Source organism: Pan paniscus, chromosome 11, assembly GCF_029289425.2.
Source record: "Pan paniscus chromosome 11, NHGRI_mPanPan1-v2.0_pri, whole genome shotgun sequence".
Taxonomy (NCBI): domain Eukaryota; kingdom Metazoa; phylum Chordata; class Mammalia; order Primates; family Hominidae; genus Pan; species Pan paniscus.
The window spans coordinates 97,565,836-97,579,820 of NC_073260.2; the positions used below are offsets into that span (position 1 = coordinate 97,565,836).

Below are 13,985 nucleotides of genomic sequence, written 5' to 3' on the forward strand. Positions count from 1 at the left end.
CTCTCTTAAAAGGCTTTGAAGTATACTGGTAGAGACTAACAATCTTAAATTATATTGGTTCTGTTTTGAAGGATAAATTAATACAGAAATAAACATTTGATAAATTTACTATAGAATTTTAATATGTTTTTACCCTCGATGTTTTAAAATACTATTAAACATATAAATATTTCTGTGCATCCACTTTCAAAAGGCTAGTTAAATGACTATGTAATTTTGAAATATTTTTTCATGGTACTGATAATCATTAAGCAAACATTTCTAAATAATCAATTCATTTTTAATATTTAGTGATTTAGATGTTATTAGAATGTAGATGAAAAAATTTAAGTCTCAAAAAAAAATTTAAGTCTCTTGAAAGAGATGATATACTGTATTATAGAAAGTAGCATGTATGATATAATTAATTTTGTACTAGCAGTATATCTTCATTCCTGATAGATCATCTGTCAAAAATACAGAAAACAAAAAACTCTGAAACAGCTCACCACAGGCTACTGACCACTGCCTATGATAAAAAGAAAAGAAAAAGGAGTTTACCATAGTTTGGTTTATATATACCACAGATCTAAATTTTAAACTCTAATATATAGTGTATTCTTATGCTTCTCTAAATACATATGCAGAAGCATAATGAGAGATTTAATATAAATCTAGGAAATTAGATTAATATAAATGAGGAAATTAGCCTCATTTCCTTACATAAGTATTAGAACAGACGCTAATTATCAGAAAAAAAGTAACATTTCTTGACTCACTTCTCATAAATACACAAGTATTTTAAGTGTCATTTTAATATAGGAACTATCTAAACTATTTCAGAGTATTTCTACATAGTACCAAAAATCTAATTTTCAATCTTGAACTTTTCTCCAAGACTATTTCAAAGTTCTTCAAGTTGTACTACAGCTCCATGTCAGAAAAATGAAGACTGAAATAGCTCATATCTGTATATAGCTTTCTAATTCAAACTGTATTTTCATATTCACTCTGTTGTTTAACCATCACAATAATTTTGTGAATCAAAGAATAACGATTAGATGCCATAATTCTGATTACATGCCATAATTACATGTAATAATTCTTACATGCTATAATCCTGATTTTAAAAAATGGTACTGTAATACTTATTGTTCAAAATATACTCAACTTTTACTTTTTTTAATTGTTCACAGTTATTTATTTCTTACAAAACACAGGCCCAAGTGTCATATTTATCTTAAAATAGGTACCTTTCGTCCCAGTTTTCATTCCAGTCAAACCTTGTTGTGTTACAGGGCGATGGGCAACTTTGATTTGAGAAGACAGAACTCCACCAGTCCCTATGGGACAACCACGAGAACCTGGTCTTGCTGTCCCAGGTGGCATCTAAATGACAAACAAGATTTCATTTTTAGTAAACCGGAAAAAACACTGTACATCTTTTATTGTAAAACTGCAAAGACAATTTTTTAAAAAAACAAAATTCTACTTGATTTGTAAAAATTTCCTTATTTTTTAAATGTCTGAATTATTAAATACTGTTGTTCAATTTATTAATATATTTCTTTAACATTTAATGTTCTATGACTATTTAAAAATACATTTCAGGAAAATTTTAAATTCTATATGTAGACATTATTTATAATACCTCAAAACTGGAAAGGAGTTAAATGTCCACAGCAGAAAATGGTTAAATAAGCTGCAGTATATAAAAAGGGCAGTTTAAGTTGGGCGTGGTGGCTCACGCCTGTAATCCCAGCACTTTGTGAGGCCAAGGCAGGTGGATCATGTGAGGTCAGGAGTTCAAAACCAGCCTGGACAACATGGCAAAAACCCATCACTACTAAAAATACAAAAGTTATCCAGGCGTGGTGGCACACGTCTGTAATCCCGGCTACTTGAGAGGCTAAGCCATGAGAGTCGCTTGAATCTGGGAGGTCAAGGCCACAGTGAGCCGAGATCATGCCACTGCACTCTAGCTTGGGCGACAGAGTGAGACTCAGTCTCAAAATAAGTAAATAAAATAAAAATTAAAAGGCAGTTTACAAGATAGTATTTATAATTCCGTTTTTGTTTGTTTTAGAGACAAGGGCTCACTATGTTATTCAGGCTGGTCTTGAACTACTGGCCTGAAGAGATCCTTCTGCCTCAGCTATCCAAGTAGCTGGGATTACAGGTGAGAGACACTGTGCCTGGTTCATAACTCTACTTTTTTAAAACAAAAAAAGGCTGGAAGTTTGGGCATGGTGGCATGCACCAACAGGCCCAGCTACTTGGCAGTCTGAGATGAGAGGATTATTTAAAACCCAGGAGTTCGAGGCCAGCCTGGAGAACATAGAGAGACCGTCTTTTAAAAAAACAAAAAATAAAGACAAAAATAAAAATTTTAAAAACTATATGAAAAAATAGTAATGATGATCGATAATGATATTATAGTTGATTTTTATTTTCTCCTTTATACAATTTGGTATTTTCCGCCTTATTGCAATGAGTATCTATTACCCTTAAAAATCAGGAAAAAATAAGAAAACTTTAATCTTGTAAAAACAAATGGATATAAATCCATCCTAAGATGACCATGTAAGTACTAAAGGGCTTACATTGTTAAACAAGCATTCATATTATTACTCAACAAGATTCTCTACTTCAGGTATGCAAAATCCAACATAACACTATATGACCTCAGGAAAGGCCAAAAGACTCCCTTTATGTCAGTTCATATAATACATACAGGCATGAGAAGATATAAAAGATGTGAGATATGGCAAGGTTTCTCTTCAAATAGCCTGCTCAGCTACTTATTCTCTAATTCCAGGTACCCCCTGCCTTTCTTCTCCTTTTTTCTTCTTTCTGATTTTACTACATGCCCAGGCATGCCACAGCCCCAGCTCACATTCCTTTCCTTATTTAGGAAAATACTGGCTCCCTAGTCCTCTGTAGATGACCCCTTCCTCCTCTCCCCTCTCTCCCATCATGCGCCCACCTTATCTAAGAAAGTTTAAATGTTTAGCCAATTGGGTCTAGTTTAGATTGTGCAGTCCGACCCCAGCCAATGGGGAAAGGGCACGAGGGCAGGAGTCACATTAGGAATAAAAGCTTCTACTCTACTTTCTTCAGTGTGCTCTCATGACAAGCAGCCCTGTAAGAAGCACCCTACTGCGCAAAAGTAAATTTGCTTTGCTGAGAAATCCTTTGTTTGAGTACTCGTCTTTCTTTACGACTTCAAGCTTTCTTTCTAACAATTCTGGGAGCTTGTCCGGGATTCCCATTCTCCTTCAAGAAGAGGTCTTCAGTCACCCCACCCAGGGGGAGACGTGTCCCACTGTCGCATTGCAGTGGCCTCAGGGACGGGAGACTGAGACCCACCCATTGTGACAAACAAATCCAAGCTCTCAGCAACGGGGAAAGGAGAGGCTTACAACACCGCGGCGACCAAGTAACTCTGTGCACGGACCAAGGTGAAAAACGGTACAACAACAACAAAGTATTTCCTAGGTGGTCAGGGTATCTTGGAGGATAAAAGTGTATGTAGATGATGTTAACACTACTGCTGTGTGGATTGAGTGGGTCCTATCTGCGCGGTCCCGTGGTCACCTCATGTGGCAGATCCTGCCATTTCCCACAAGGGAAGCAGCCAGAGCGGAAAAAGCGAAAGAAAGTTGCAAGGAGCCTCCAACAGGTGGGGCTAAAGGATAGGCAAGAAATCTCTAATACGAGGGACTGAGCCTTAACAATGCCTATGGAAATCGATAGGCAAGAAATCTCTAATAATGAGGGATTGAGCCTCAGAGCCTCAGTGAGCTTCTGAAAGGAAGGAGGGCGAGAAATCTCTAGTAGGAGAGGTTGAGAAGCTCCAGGGAAAGGCCTATTTCAGTTAGACACCATCCCAAACCTCCAAGATGGGAAATGTTTCACGTAAGACAGGAAAAATAAACAGCCAAGCGCGTGATGAAATTCCTCCTGATACTCCCTTGGGACTTATGTTAAAATATTGGAAAGATAATGAAAGAACTAAACGTAAAAGAAAAGAGCAAATGATACAATATTGTTGTTTTAATTGGACTGAAGGCCCATCCTCAAACCCTCAGTTTTCCGGCCAAAATTTGGTTCCAATGAAGAGTGGATTTGTCAGCTCTTAATTGAACATGTTAATGACAAAAGCCCTGTCTCCCAAAAGGAAACAGACTATGCTCTTTTTTGGAGGCAAGAACCTGTCCTCCTTTACCCTTTAAAAACCAGAGGGAACAAGCCAGAAACCAACTCCTCTAAAAGAGAAAGAGTCCCTGTTCCTAAACAACCCACACCCACCAACACATGGGATCCTCTGGATCATCTTCCTCTGCTCAGTGCCCCTGACCCTCCCCCTCAGGCAGCTGCTGCCGCCTCAGGTCTCATTCCAGATCCTTTCCCTGCTCACGTTATTCCTCCTCCTTATAACCCTGACTTTGGGAATTATCATCCCATGAGCCTGTCCCCTCCCAGCCTATTAAGTACCCCTCCCTGAAAGGACTTCAACGTGAGATAGAACAATGTAAAAAGGATATCCAAAATTTCCCATTTCCCTCCACACCTAAGGAGTCAGCCCCGACTCTCTTCCCCTTAAAAGAGGTTCCACAAGGAGGGGGAGCCATTGGCTTTGTAAACATTCCCTTGACCAGTTCAGAGGTGCAAAGTTTGAAAAAAGAGCTTCAGCTCCTGTTGGATGACCCTTATGGGGTGGCTGATTAAGTTGATCAATTCTTAGGACCTCAATTATATACCTGGGTCGAGTTAATATCCATCCCAGGCATCCTCTTTTCGGAGGAGAAAAAAAGCATAACTGTAGGGCTGCTATGGCAATTTGGAAACGTGAATACTCTCCTGGTCAGAATGTCCCTACCGCGGACCAAAAATTTCCCGCTTAAGACCTCAGGTGGGACAATAATAATGCAGCTCACCAGGAAAACATGGAAGATCTAAGGGAAATGATAATAAAAGGAATTAAGGAATCAATACCCCAAACTCAAAACCTCTCTAAAGCATTTGATATACAACAACAAAAAAAGATGAGGGGCCTATAAAATTCTTAGACAGGCTAAAGGAGCAAATGAAACAGTATGCAGGCCTAAATTTGGAAGATCCTCTTGGGCTGGGTATGTTTAAGCTCCATTTTGTCACTAAGAATTGACTAGATATTTCAAAAAAGTTACAAAAATTGGAAAATTGGGAAGACCGACCGCTAAGTAAACTTCTCAGGAAAGCTCAAAAAGTGTATGTAAGGAGAGACGAAGAAAAGCAAAAACAAAGAGCAAAACTTACGCTATCCACCTTTCAACAGGTGGCTCCAAACCCATATGCTTCTCAACAAGACTTCCAGGGAGCCAAGAACTATAAAGGATCCAAAAAACCCCCATTCAAAGGAACTAAGCCTCCAATTAGAGGACCTGGGCCTTCATTTCCTAGGCCCTCTAAAGAGTGTGGGGGAGCAAAGTCAAAGAATCCCAGAATTGAAAGGGAGGAAGGACAAGATAAATGTTACAAATGTGGAACAGGCCACTTCAAGAGACAATGTCCCAAATTAAAAAGGGAAAAAGAAGTCCTTCCACTCATGACTTTCAAGGAAGAATTGGGGAGTCAGGGGCTCTGTCTCTTTTAATTTGAGTCCCACCAGGAGCTCTTGATAAATTTAGAGGTGGGACCTAAATGTGAACTTATCACATTTTTAATTGATTCAGGAGTGTCTCACTCCTCTGTTTGTCTCACTCCATCTAATCTTGCTGGCTCTTCAGAAGAACTGGGGTAAAAGGAGAAGGAGAAGGATTTAAGGCAAAAATCTTGGAAAATACAAAAGTCAAACATCAAGATCTATTAACTCATATTCAATTTTTGTTGATCCCTGAGGTGGGAACTAATCTATTAGAAAAAGACTTAATGCTAAAATTAGGAATAGGCCTTCAAGCTGGCCCTAAGGGATTCCTCACCTCATTAAATCTACTCACCACTGTGGATGAAAAATACATTCATCCTGATGTCTGGTCAAGAGAAGGGAATCGAGAAAAACTTCAAGTTCCCCCAATAGACATCAAACTAAAAACTCCTGGGGACATAGTAAGGAGAAAGCAATACCCCATTCCCTTCGAAGGCAGGATAGGGTTAAAGCCTGTAATTGAGAGTCTCATTAAAGATGGACTCCTTAAACCCTGTATGTCTCCCTATAATACCCCAATCCTGCCTGTCAAGAAATCAGATGGGTCATACTGATTAGTACAAGACCTCAGAGCTATTAACCAGATAGTCCAGACCACTCAACCTGTTGTCCCCAACCATTACACCATTCTCAGCCAAATTCCTTATGATCATCAGTGGTTCACAGTAATAGATTTGAAGGATGCTTTCTGCGCATGCCCCTTGGCTGAGGATAGCCGAGACATATTTGTCTTTGAGTGAGAAGATCCCCATTCTGGGCAAAAACAACAATATTGATGGACAGTCTTACCCCAAGGGTTTACAGACTCCCCTAACGTCTTTGGTCAAATTCTAGAACGAGTATCAGAAAAAGTTCTTGTCCCAAAGCAAATATGCCTGCTTCAGTATGTGGATGATATTCTCATATCTGGTGAAGATATAAAAAAAGTGGGTGACTTCTCTATACATATTCTTAACCACCAACAGTTTGAGGGGTTATGGGTCTCAAAAGGAAAGCTTCAATATACAGAGCCCGAAGTTAAATATTTAAGCCACCTAATAAGTGCAGGCAAGCAAAGAATAGGGCCCAAATGGATTGAGTGAATTGTGTCCTTACCCCTGCCTCAAACTAAGCAAGAACCAAAAAAATTTTTAGGATTAATTGGATATTGCCGTGTATGGATTGACTCATACTCACTAAAAAGTAAATTTTTGTATGAAAAACTTACCCAGTGGAAGCCTGACCATCTCTTGTGGACTTCGATAAAATTCATCAGATTGAAGAGCTGAAAGAGATGTTCATAACTGCCCCTGTTCTAGCCCTATCTTCCCTAGAAAAGCCATTTCACGTTTTTGTTAATGTGAATGACGGGGTAGCTTTAGGAGTGCTTACCCAAAAGCATGGAGGCAACCAGAAGCCCGTGGCCTTCCTGTCAAAAGTTTTAGACCCAGTCACCTGTGGATGGCCTCAATGCATCCAGTCCATTGCAGCTAGAGCAGTGTTGGTTGAAGAAAGTAAAAAGTTAAACTTCGGAGGAAAATTGACAGTAAGCACGCCCCACCAAGTTAGAACTATCTTAAACCAAAAAATAGAGAGGTGAATCACTGACTCAAGAATTTTAAAGTATAAGACCATTCTGTTAAAAAAAAAGATGATTTAACATTAACTACTGATAATTCACTCAAACTAGCTGGTTTCTTAACAGGGGATCTAAACCTAAAAAGGGAGCACACATGTTTAGATCTAATTGATTACCATACAAAGGTCTGGCCAGACTTAAGAGAAACTCCCTTCAAGACAGGGTGACACTTATTTATAGATGGGTCCTCCTGGGTAATTGAAGAGAAAAGACATAATGGGTATTCAGTAACTGATGGAAAAACTCTTGAAGAAGTAGAGTCAGAAAGATTGCCCAATAATTGGTCTGCCCAAACTTGTAAACTGTTTGCACTCAGCCAAGCTTTGAAACATTTGCAGAACCAAGAAGGAACTATCTATACTGATTCTAAGTATACCTTTGGAGTGGCTCATACATTTAAAAAAAATTGGACGGAGAATGGTCTTAATAGTAAAGGCCAAGACTTGGTCCAAAAAGAACTAATTGTCCATGTCTTAAACAATCTCCAGTTGCCAGAAGAGATAGCTATTGTACATGTCCCAGGGCATCAAAATGACTTTTCCTTCCCAAGTCAAGGAAATAACCTTGCAGATCAAATAGCCAAACAAGCTGCCATTTCTTCTGAAACACCTGTCTTTCACTTAACTCCTTGCCTTCCTTCCCCTACCACAGTCCCCATTTTCTCTTCCACTGAAAAAGAAAAATTAATAAAAATAGGAGCTAAAGAAAACACAGAAGGAAAATGGATATTACCAGATCAAAGAGAGATGTTATCCAAACCTCTCATGAGGGAGGTCTTGTCTCAAGTACATCAAGGAGCCCACTGGAGACCCCAAGCTATGTGCGATGTGGTTTTCAGAGTTTATGGGTGTATCAGAATTTACGCCCTAGCCAAACAGGTCACAGACAGTTGCTTAATATATAAAAAAAAACTAATAAGCAAGCTCTAAGAAAATCACTCCTCAGGGGAAGAGATCCAGGGCTAAGACCATTCCAAAGTGTTAAAATTAACTACACTAAAATGCCCCCAATCGGTTGCCTGAAGTATTTATTGATAATAGTGAATCACTTTACTCACTGTGTAGAGACTATCTCCTTCTCAAGCGCAACTGCTAGTAATGCAGTTATAAAGGCATTAATTGAAAACATCATACCCAGGTTTAGACTAATAGAAAACATTGATTCAGACAATGAAACCCATTTCATGGCACATGTCATTAGAGAGTTAGCACAGGTGCTAGACATAAAATGGGAATACCATATCCCTTGGCATCCACTCTCTTCAGGAAGAGTAGAAAGAATGAACCAAACCCTAAAAAGTCAACTGACCAAATTAGTCCTAGAAACCCGGTTACCCTGGATTAAATGTCTCCCCATTGCCTTGTTAAGAATCACAACCACCCCTTGAAAAGATGTCAGTTTATCCCCTTATGAATTACTTGGGAATTATTTTGAGCATAGGGGCCAGGAATAGTACTAATTCTAGAGAATGTGTTGGACACAGGAAGACTGTCAACTACAAATTCAAATAAAATGAGTTAAGGGTTAACCGGAGTGATCTTTAGAAGACAATGTTATATCTCTTCCTGGTAAATGTTCTGAATAATTTCTTCTTTGGCTTTATGCAAGCATAACTGTGAGACCTACTCAACTAATTATGCTACTTTTTGTTTTCCATTCACCAGGTCAAAGTATAGAGAAGAACATATAAATTAAAACTGTACACATTAAAAATAACGAAGTGGATGTATATGTATTCACTTGGCAACATATTCATAATATATTGCTGAAAGAAATAGATGAGAAAAATAACAATGTATACAGTACTATCTTGATTTTGGAACAGACCAAAGTCATACAAACTGTGTATGTATGTGTGTGTGTTTATAAATACATTAAAAAGTCTAGAAGATACTGTTGATAGTGGTTATACCTACAATAGGAAGGAACTCTGATACTTCTCCATTGTTTGTATGTTTTACTACAAGCACTACTATTTTCAAAAATGCATATTAAATAGGTGAAGTCACTGCAAAGAAAAAGTCATTTTTGCAATGCCCTCACCACAGCATATTATCAGAATGTCTGAAGTCAATGTGAAGGAAAGAATTTTAAAATTAATAAGAGAAAAGTATCTAGTCACCTACAAAGACAATCCTATCAGAATCAAAGCAGACCTTTCAGTGGAAATTTAAAAACAACAACAACAACAAATAAAAAAGAGAATAGGATGTCATTTTCGAAGTGCTAAGGAAAAAACCAAAAAACAAAACAAAACAAAAAAATTGTCAGCCACGAATTTTATACCCTGACAGGATAAGATTCATAAATGAAGGAGAAATAAAGTATTTCCAGGACAAGCAAATGCTGAGGGAATGTGTCACCACTAGGCCATTCCTACAGTAAATGTTCAAAGGGGTCTTCAACATAGAAATTAAAGGTGGATATACAGTATCACAAAAACACATAAAAATATTAAACTCACAGTTCTTATAGATCACAAAGGAAGAGGACAAAATAATCAAATACCAACATGAAAGAATTTCATCAAAACATAAAGATAAAAAGACAGAGAAAAAGAAAGAAACATAATTTATACAACTTAAAAACAACTAACAAAATGACAGGAACAAAGCTTCACATATCATTATTAACTGTGAATGTAATGTAAATGAATTGAATTATTCACTTAAAAGATACATATTAGCAGAAGATTTTTAAAAAACAACAACAACATAATCCAACTATATCCTGACTATGAGAAACATATCTAGCCCTAAAAGACACACGTAGGCTAAAAACAAAAGAGTGGGAAAAGGTATTCCACACTACCAAAAGCAAGCAGGAGTAGCTATACATACATCTTCAAATCAAAAACAGTTTAAAAAAAAAGACAAGAAGATAATTATATAATAATAAAGGAATCAATTAAGCAAGAGATACAATAATCCTAAATATATATGTATCTTCTCTGACCATAATGGAATAAAACCACAAATTGATAACAAGAGGAATTTTGGAAACTATACCAACAAATAGAAATATGTTCCTGAATGACCAGTGGGTCTAAGAAGAGATTAAAAAGGAAATTTTTTAAAACTCTTGAAACAAATTACAATGCAAACACAACATATCCAAAATCTATGTGATACAGCAAAAGGAGTACTAAGAGGAAAGTTTATACCTGTAAGTGCCTACATTAAAAAAGTAGAAAAACAAAATAAACAACCTAATAATGCATATTAAAGAATCAGATAAGCATGAGCAAACCAAACACAAAATTCATATTAGAAATTCATAAAGATCACAGTAAAAATAAATGAAACTGAAACAAAAAAATATAAAAGATTAATGAAACACAAAGTTGGTGTTTTGAAAAGATAAACAAAATCAACAAACTTTTAGCCAGACTAACTAATGAAAAAAAGAGGGAAGACTCAAATAAATATAATCAGAAATGAAAAAAAAAAGATACTACAACTGATAACAGAAACTCAAAGGATCATTAGAGGCCACTATGAGCAACTCTATGCCAATAAGTTGGAAAATCTGGAAGAAATGAACAAATGACTAAACACATACAACCAACGGAGACTGAACCATAAAGAAATCCAAAACCTGAACAGACCAATAACAATAACGAGATCCAAGCCATAATAAAAAGTGTCCCGGCTGGGCGCGGTGGCTCACGCCTGTAATCCCAGCATTTTGGGAGGCTGAGGTGGGCGGATCACGAGGTCAGGAGTTCAAGACTAGCCTGACCAACATGGTGAAACCCAGTCTCTACTAAAAATATAAAAATTAGCCAGATGTGGTAGCGCATGCCTATAATCCCAGCTACTTGGGAGGCTGAGGCAGGAGAATCGCTTGAACCCGGGAGGCAGAGGTTGTAGTGAGCAGAGATTGCATCACTGCACTCCAGCCTGGGCAACAGAGCGAGATTCCATCTCAAAAAAAAAAAAAAATTTTTTTAATTTAAAAAACGTCTCCCAGCAAAGAAAAGCTCAGGACCTGATGACTTCACTGCTGAGTTCCACCAAACATTTAAAAAAGAACTAATACTGATCCTACTAAAACTATTCTGAGAAATAGAAGAGGAGAAAATGCTTTCAAACTCATTCTACAAGACCAGTATTATCCTGATTAAAAAAAAAAAAAAAAAGACAAGACATATGAAGAAAACAGAAAACTATAGGCCAATATCCCTGATGAACATTGGTGCAAAAATCCTCAACAAAGTACCAGCAAACTGAATTAAACAACACATTAAAAAGATCATTTGTCATGACTCACTGGTATTTACCCCAGGTACCTAAAGATAGTTCAACATGTGCAAATCAATCAATGTGATAAATCATACCATCAGACTGAAGGACAAAAGCCTTCCGTTGATATTGTAAAAGCATTTGATGACATTTAACATCTCCTGATGATCAAAATCCTCAAAAAACCAGGTATAGAAGGAACATATCTAAATACAATAAAAGCTATATATGACAGATCCACAGCTAGTATCCTATGGAATGAGGAAAAACTGAAAGCCTTTCCTCTAAGATCTAGAACACAACAAGGATGCCCACTTTCACCACTGTTATTCAACACAGTACTGGAATTCCTGGCTAGAGCAATTAGAAAACAAAAAGAAATAAAGGGCATCCAAACTGGAAAGGAAGAAGTCAAATTAACTCTGTTTGCAGATGATATGATCTTATATTTGGAAAAACCTAAAGACTCCACCAAAAAAACTATCCGAACTGATAAATAGTAAATTCAGTAAAACTCAGAAAAATTGCAGGATACAAAAATCAATAGCATTTCTATATGCTAACAGGGAACAACATGAAAAAATCAAGAAAGTTATCCCATTTACAATAGCTACAAATAAAATAAAATACCTAGGAATTAACCCAAGAAGTGAAAGATCTCTACAATGAAAACTATAAAACACTGATGCAATGAACTGAAGAGAACACCAAAAAATAGAAAGATATTCCACGTTCATGGATTGGAAGAATCAACATTGTCAAAATATCCAGAATATCCAAATTAATCTACAAATTCAATGCAATCCTTGTCAAAATATCAATGACATTCTTCTCAAAAATAGAAAAAAAAAATCCCAAAATTTATATAGAACCATAAAAGATCTAGGATAGCCAAACCCATCCTGAACTTAAAAAAAAGGAAAAGAAAAAGAAAAGCATACTGGCATAAAAACAGAATAGAGAACCCAGAAATAAATCCATATATCTAGAGTGAACACATTTTTGACAAAGATGCAAGGAACATACACTGAGGAAATGCCAGTTTCTTCAATAAATGGTACTGGGAGAACTGGATATCCATAGACAAAAGAATGAAACTAGACCCATATCTCTCACCATATACAAGAATCAAATCAAAATGGATTAAAGACTTAAGACCTCAAACTATGAAACTACTAAAAGAAAATACGGGGGAAATCATCCAGAACATTGGTCTAAGCAAAGATTTCTTGAGTAATATCCCACAAGCAAAGGAAACCAAAGCAAAAATGAACAAATAGAATCACATCAAGTTAAAAAGCACCTGCACAGCAAACAATCAACAAAGTGAAGGGACAACCAACATAATAGGAGAAAATACATGAAAACTATCCATCTGACAAGAAATTAATAAACGGAATATATAAGGAGCTCCAACAACTCACTAGCAAAAAAATCTAATAATACAATAAAAAACGGGCAAAAGGTCTGAATAGACAACTTCTCAAAAGAAGATATACAAACGTCAAACAGGTATATGAAAAGGTGCTCAACATCACTGATCATCAGAGAAATGCAAATCAAAACTACAATGAGATATCATCTCACCCCAGTTAAAACGACTTTTATCCAAAAGAAAGGCAATAGCAAATGCTGACAAATATATCAAAAAAAGGGAACCTTTGTACAGTGTTGGGGGGAATGTAAGTTAGTATAACCACTATGGAGAACAGTATGGAAGTTCCTCAAAAAACTAAAAATAGAACTATCATATGATCCAGCAATCCCACTGCAAAAGGAAAGAAATCATTATTTCAAAAAGATACCTGCATTCCTATGTTTATCACACTACTTGCCACAATAGCGAATATATGAAAAAAAAACCTGACTGTCCATCAATGGAGATGGAGGGCTACGTAAAGAAAATGTGGTATACATGTATATACATATATATACACACACACATATACACATATATATATACACATACTATGAAACACTACTCTGCCATAATAAAGAAATCATGTCTTTTGCAGCAATATGGTTGGAACCAGAGGCCATGATCCTAAGTGAAACAACTCAGAAAGAGAAAGTCAAATACCGCATGTTCTCACTTATAAGTGGGAGCTAAACAATGGGTACATATGGACATACAGAGTGAGATAACAGACACTAAAGATTACAAAAGATGAGTGGGAGGAAGGTGAGGGTTGCTAAATTACATATTGGGTACAGTGTTCACTATTCAGGTGACGGGTACACTAAAAGCCCACACTTCATCATTACATAATATATGCATGTAAGACAACTGACCTACCCCATAAATACATACAAATTTTAAAATTTTACAAATAAACAGATAACGTGCCTGGCAAATAGTAGGTGGCCAATAAACGTCAGATTCTTTTTATAAATATTTAATTATCAATTTTTACTGGAATGAAAGAAAAAGATACCCTTACTATCCTATGTATGA

At 36.6% G+C, this 13,985-nt stretch overlaps 1 protein-coding gene across 2 annotated transcripts in view; it reads right to left on the reverse strand.

The window, feature by feature from the left end:
* The window catches only part of IFT74 (intraflagellar transport 74), a 106,612-nt gene that overhangs the window by 83,481 nt on the left and 9,146 nt on the right, over positions 1 to 13,985 (reverse strand). For both annotated transcript variants that reach the window (XM_034967268.3, XM_034967269.3), the window contains one exon: positions 1,233 to 1,368. In XM_034967268.3, the coding sequence (XP_034823159.2) occupies positions 1,233 to 1,368 (136 nt within the window). The remainder of the gene's footprint in view (positions 1 to 1,232; positions 1,369 to 13,985) is intronic.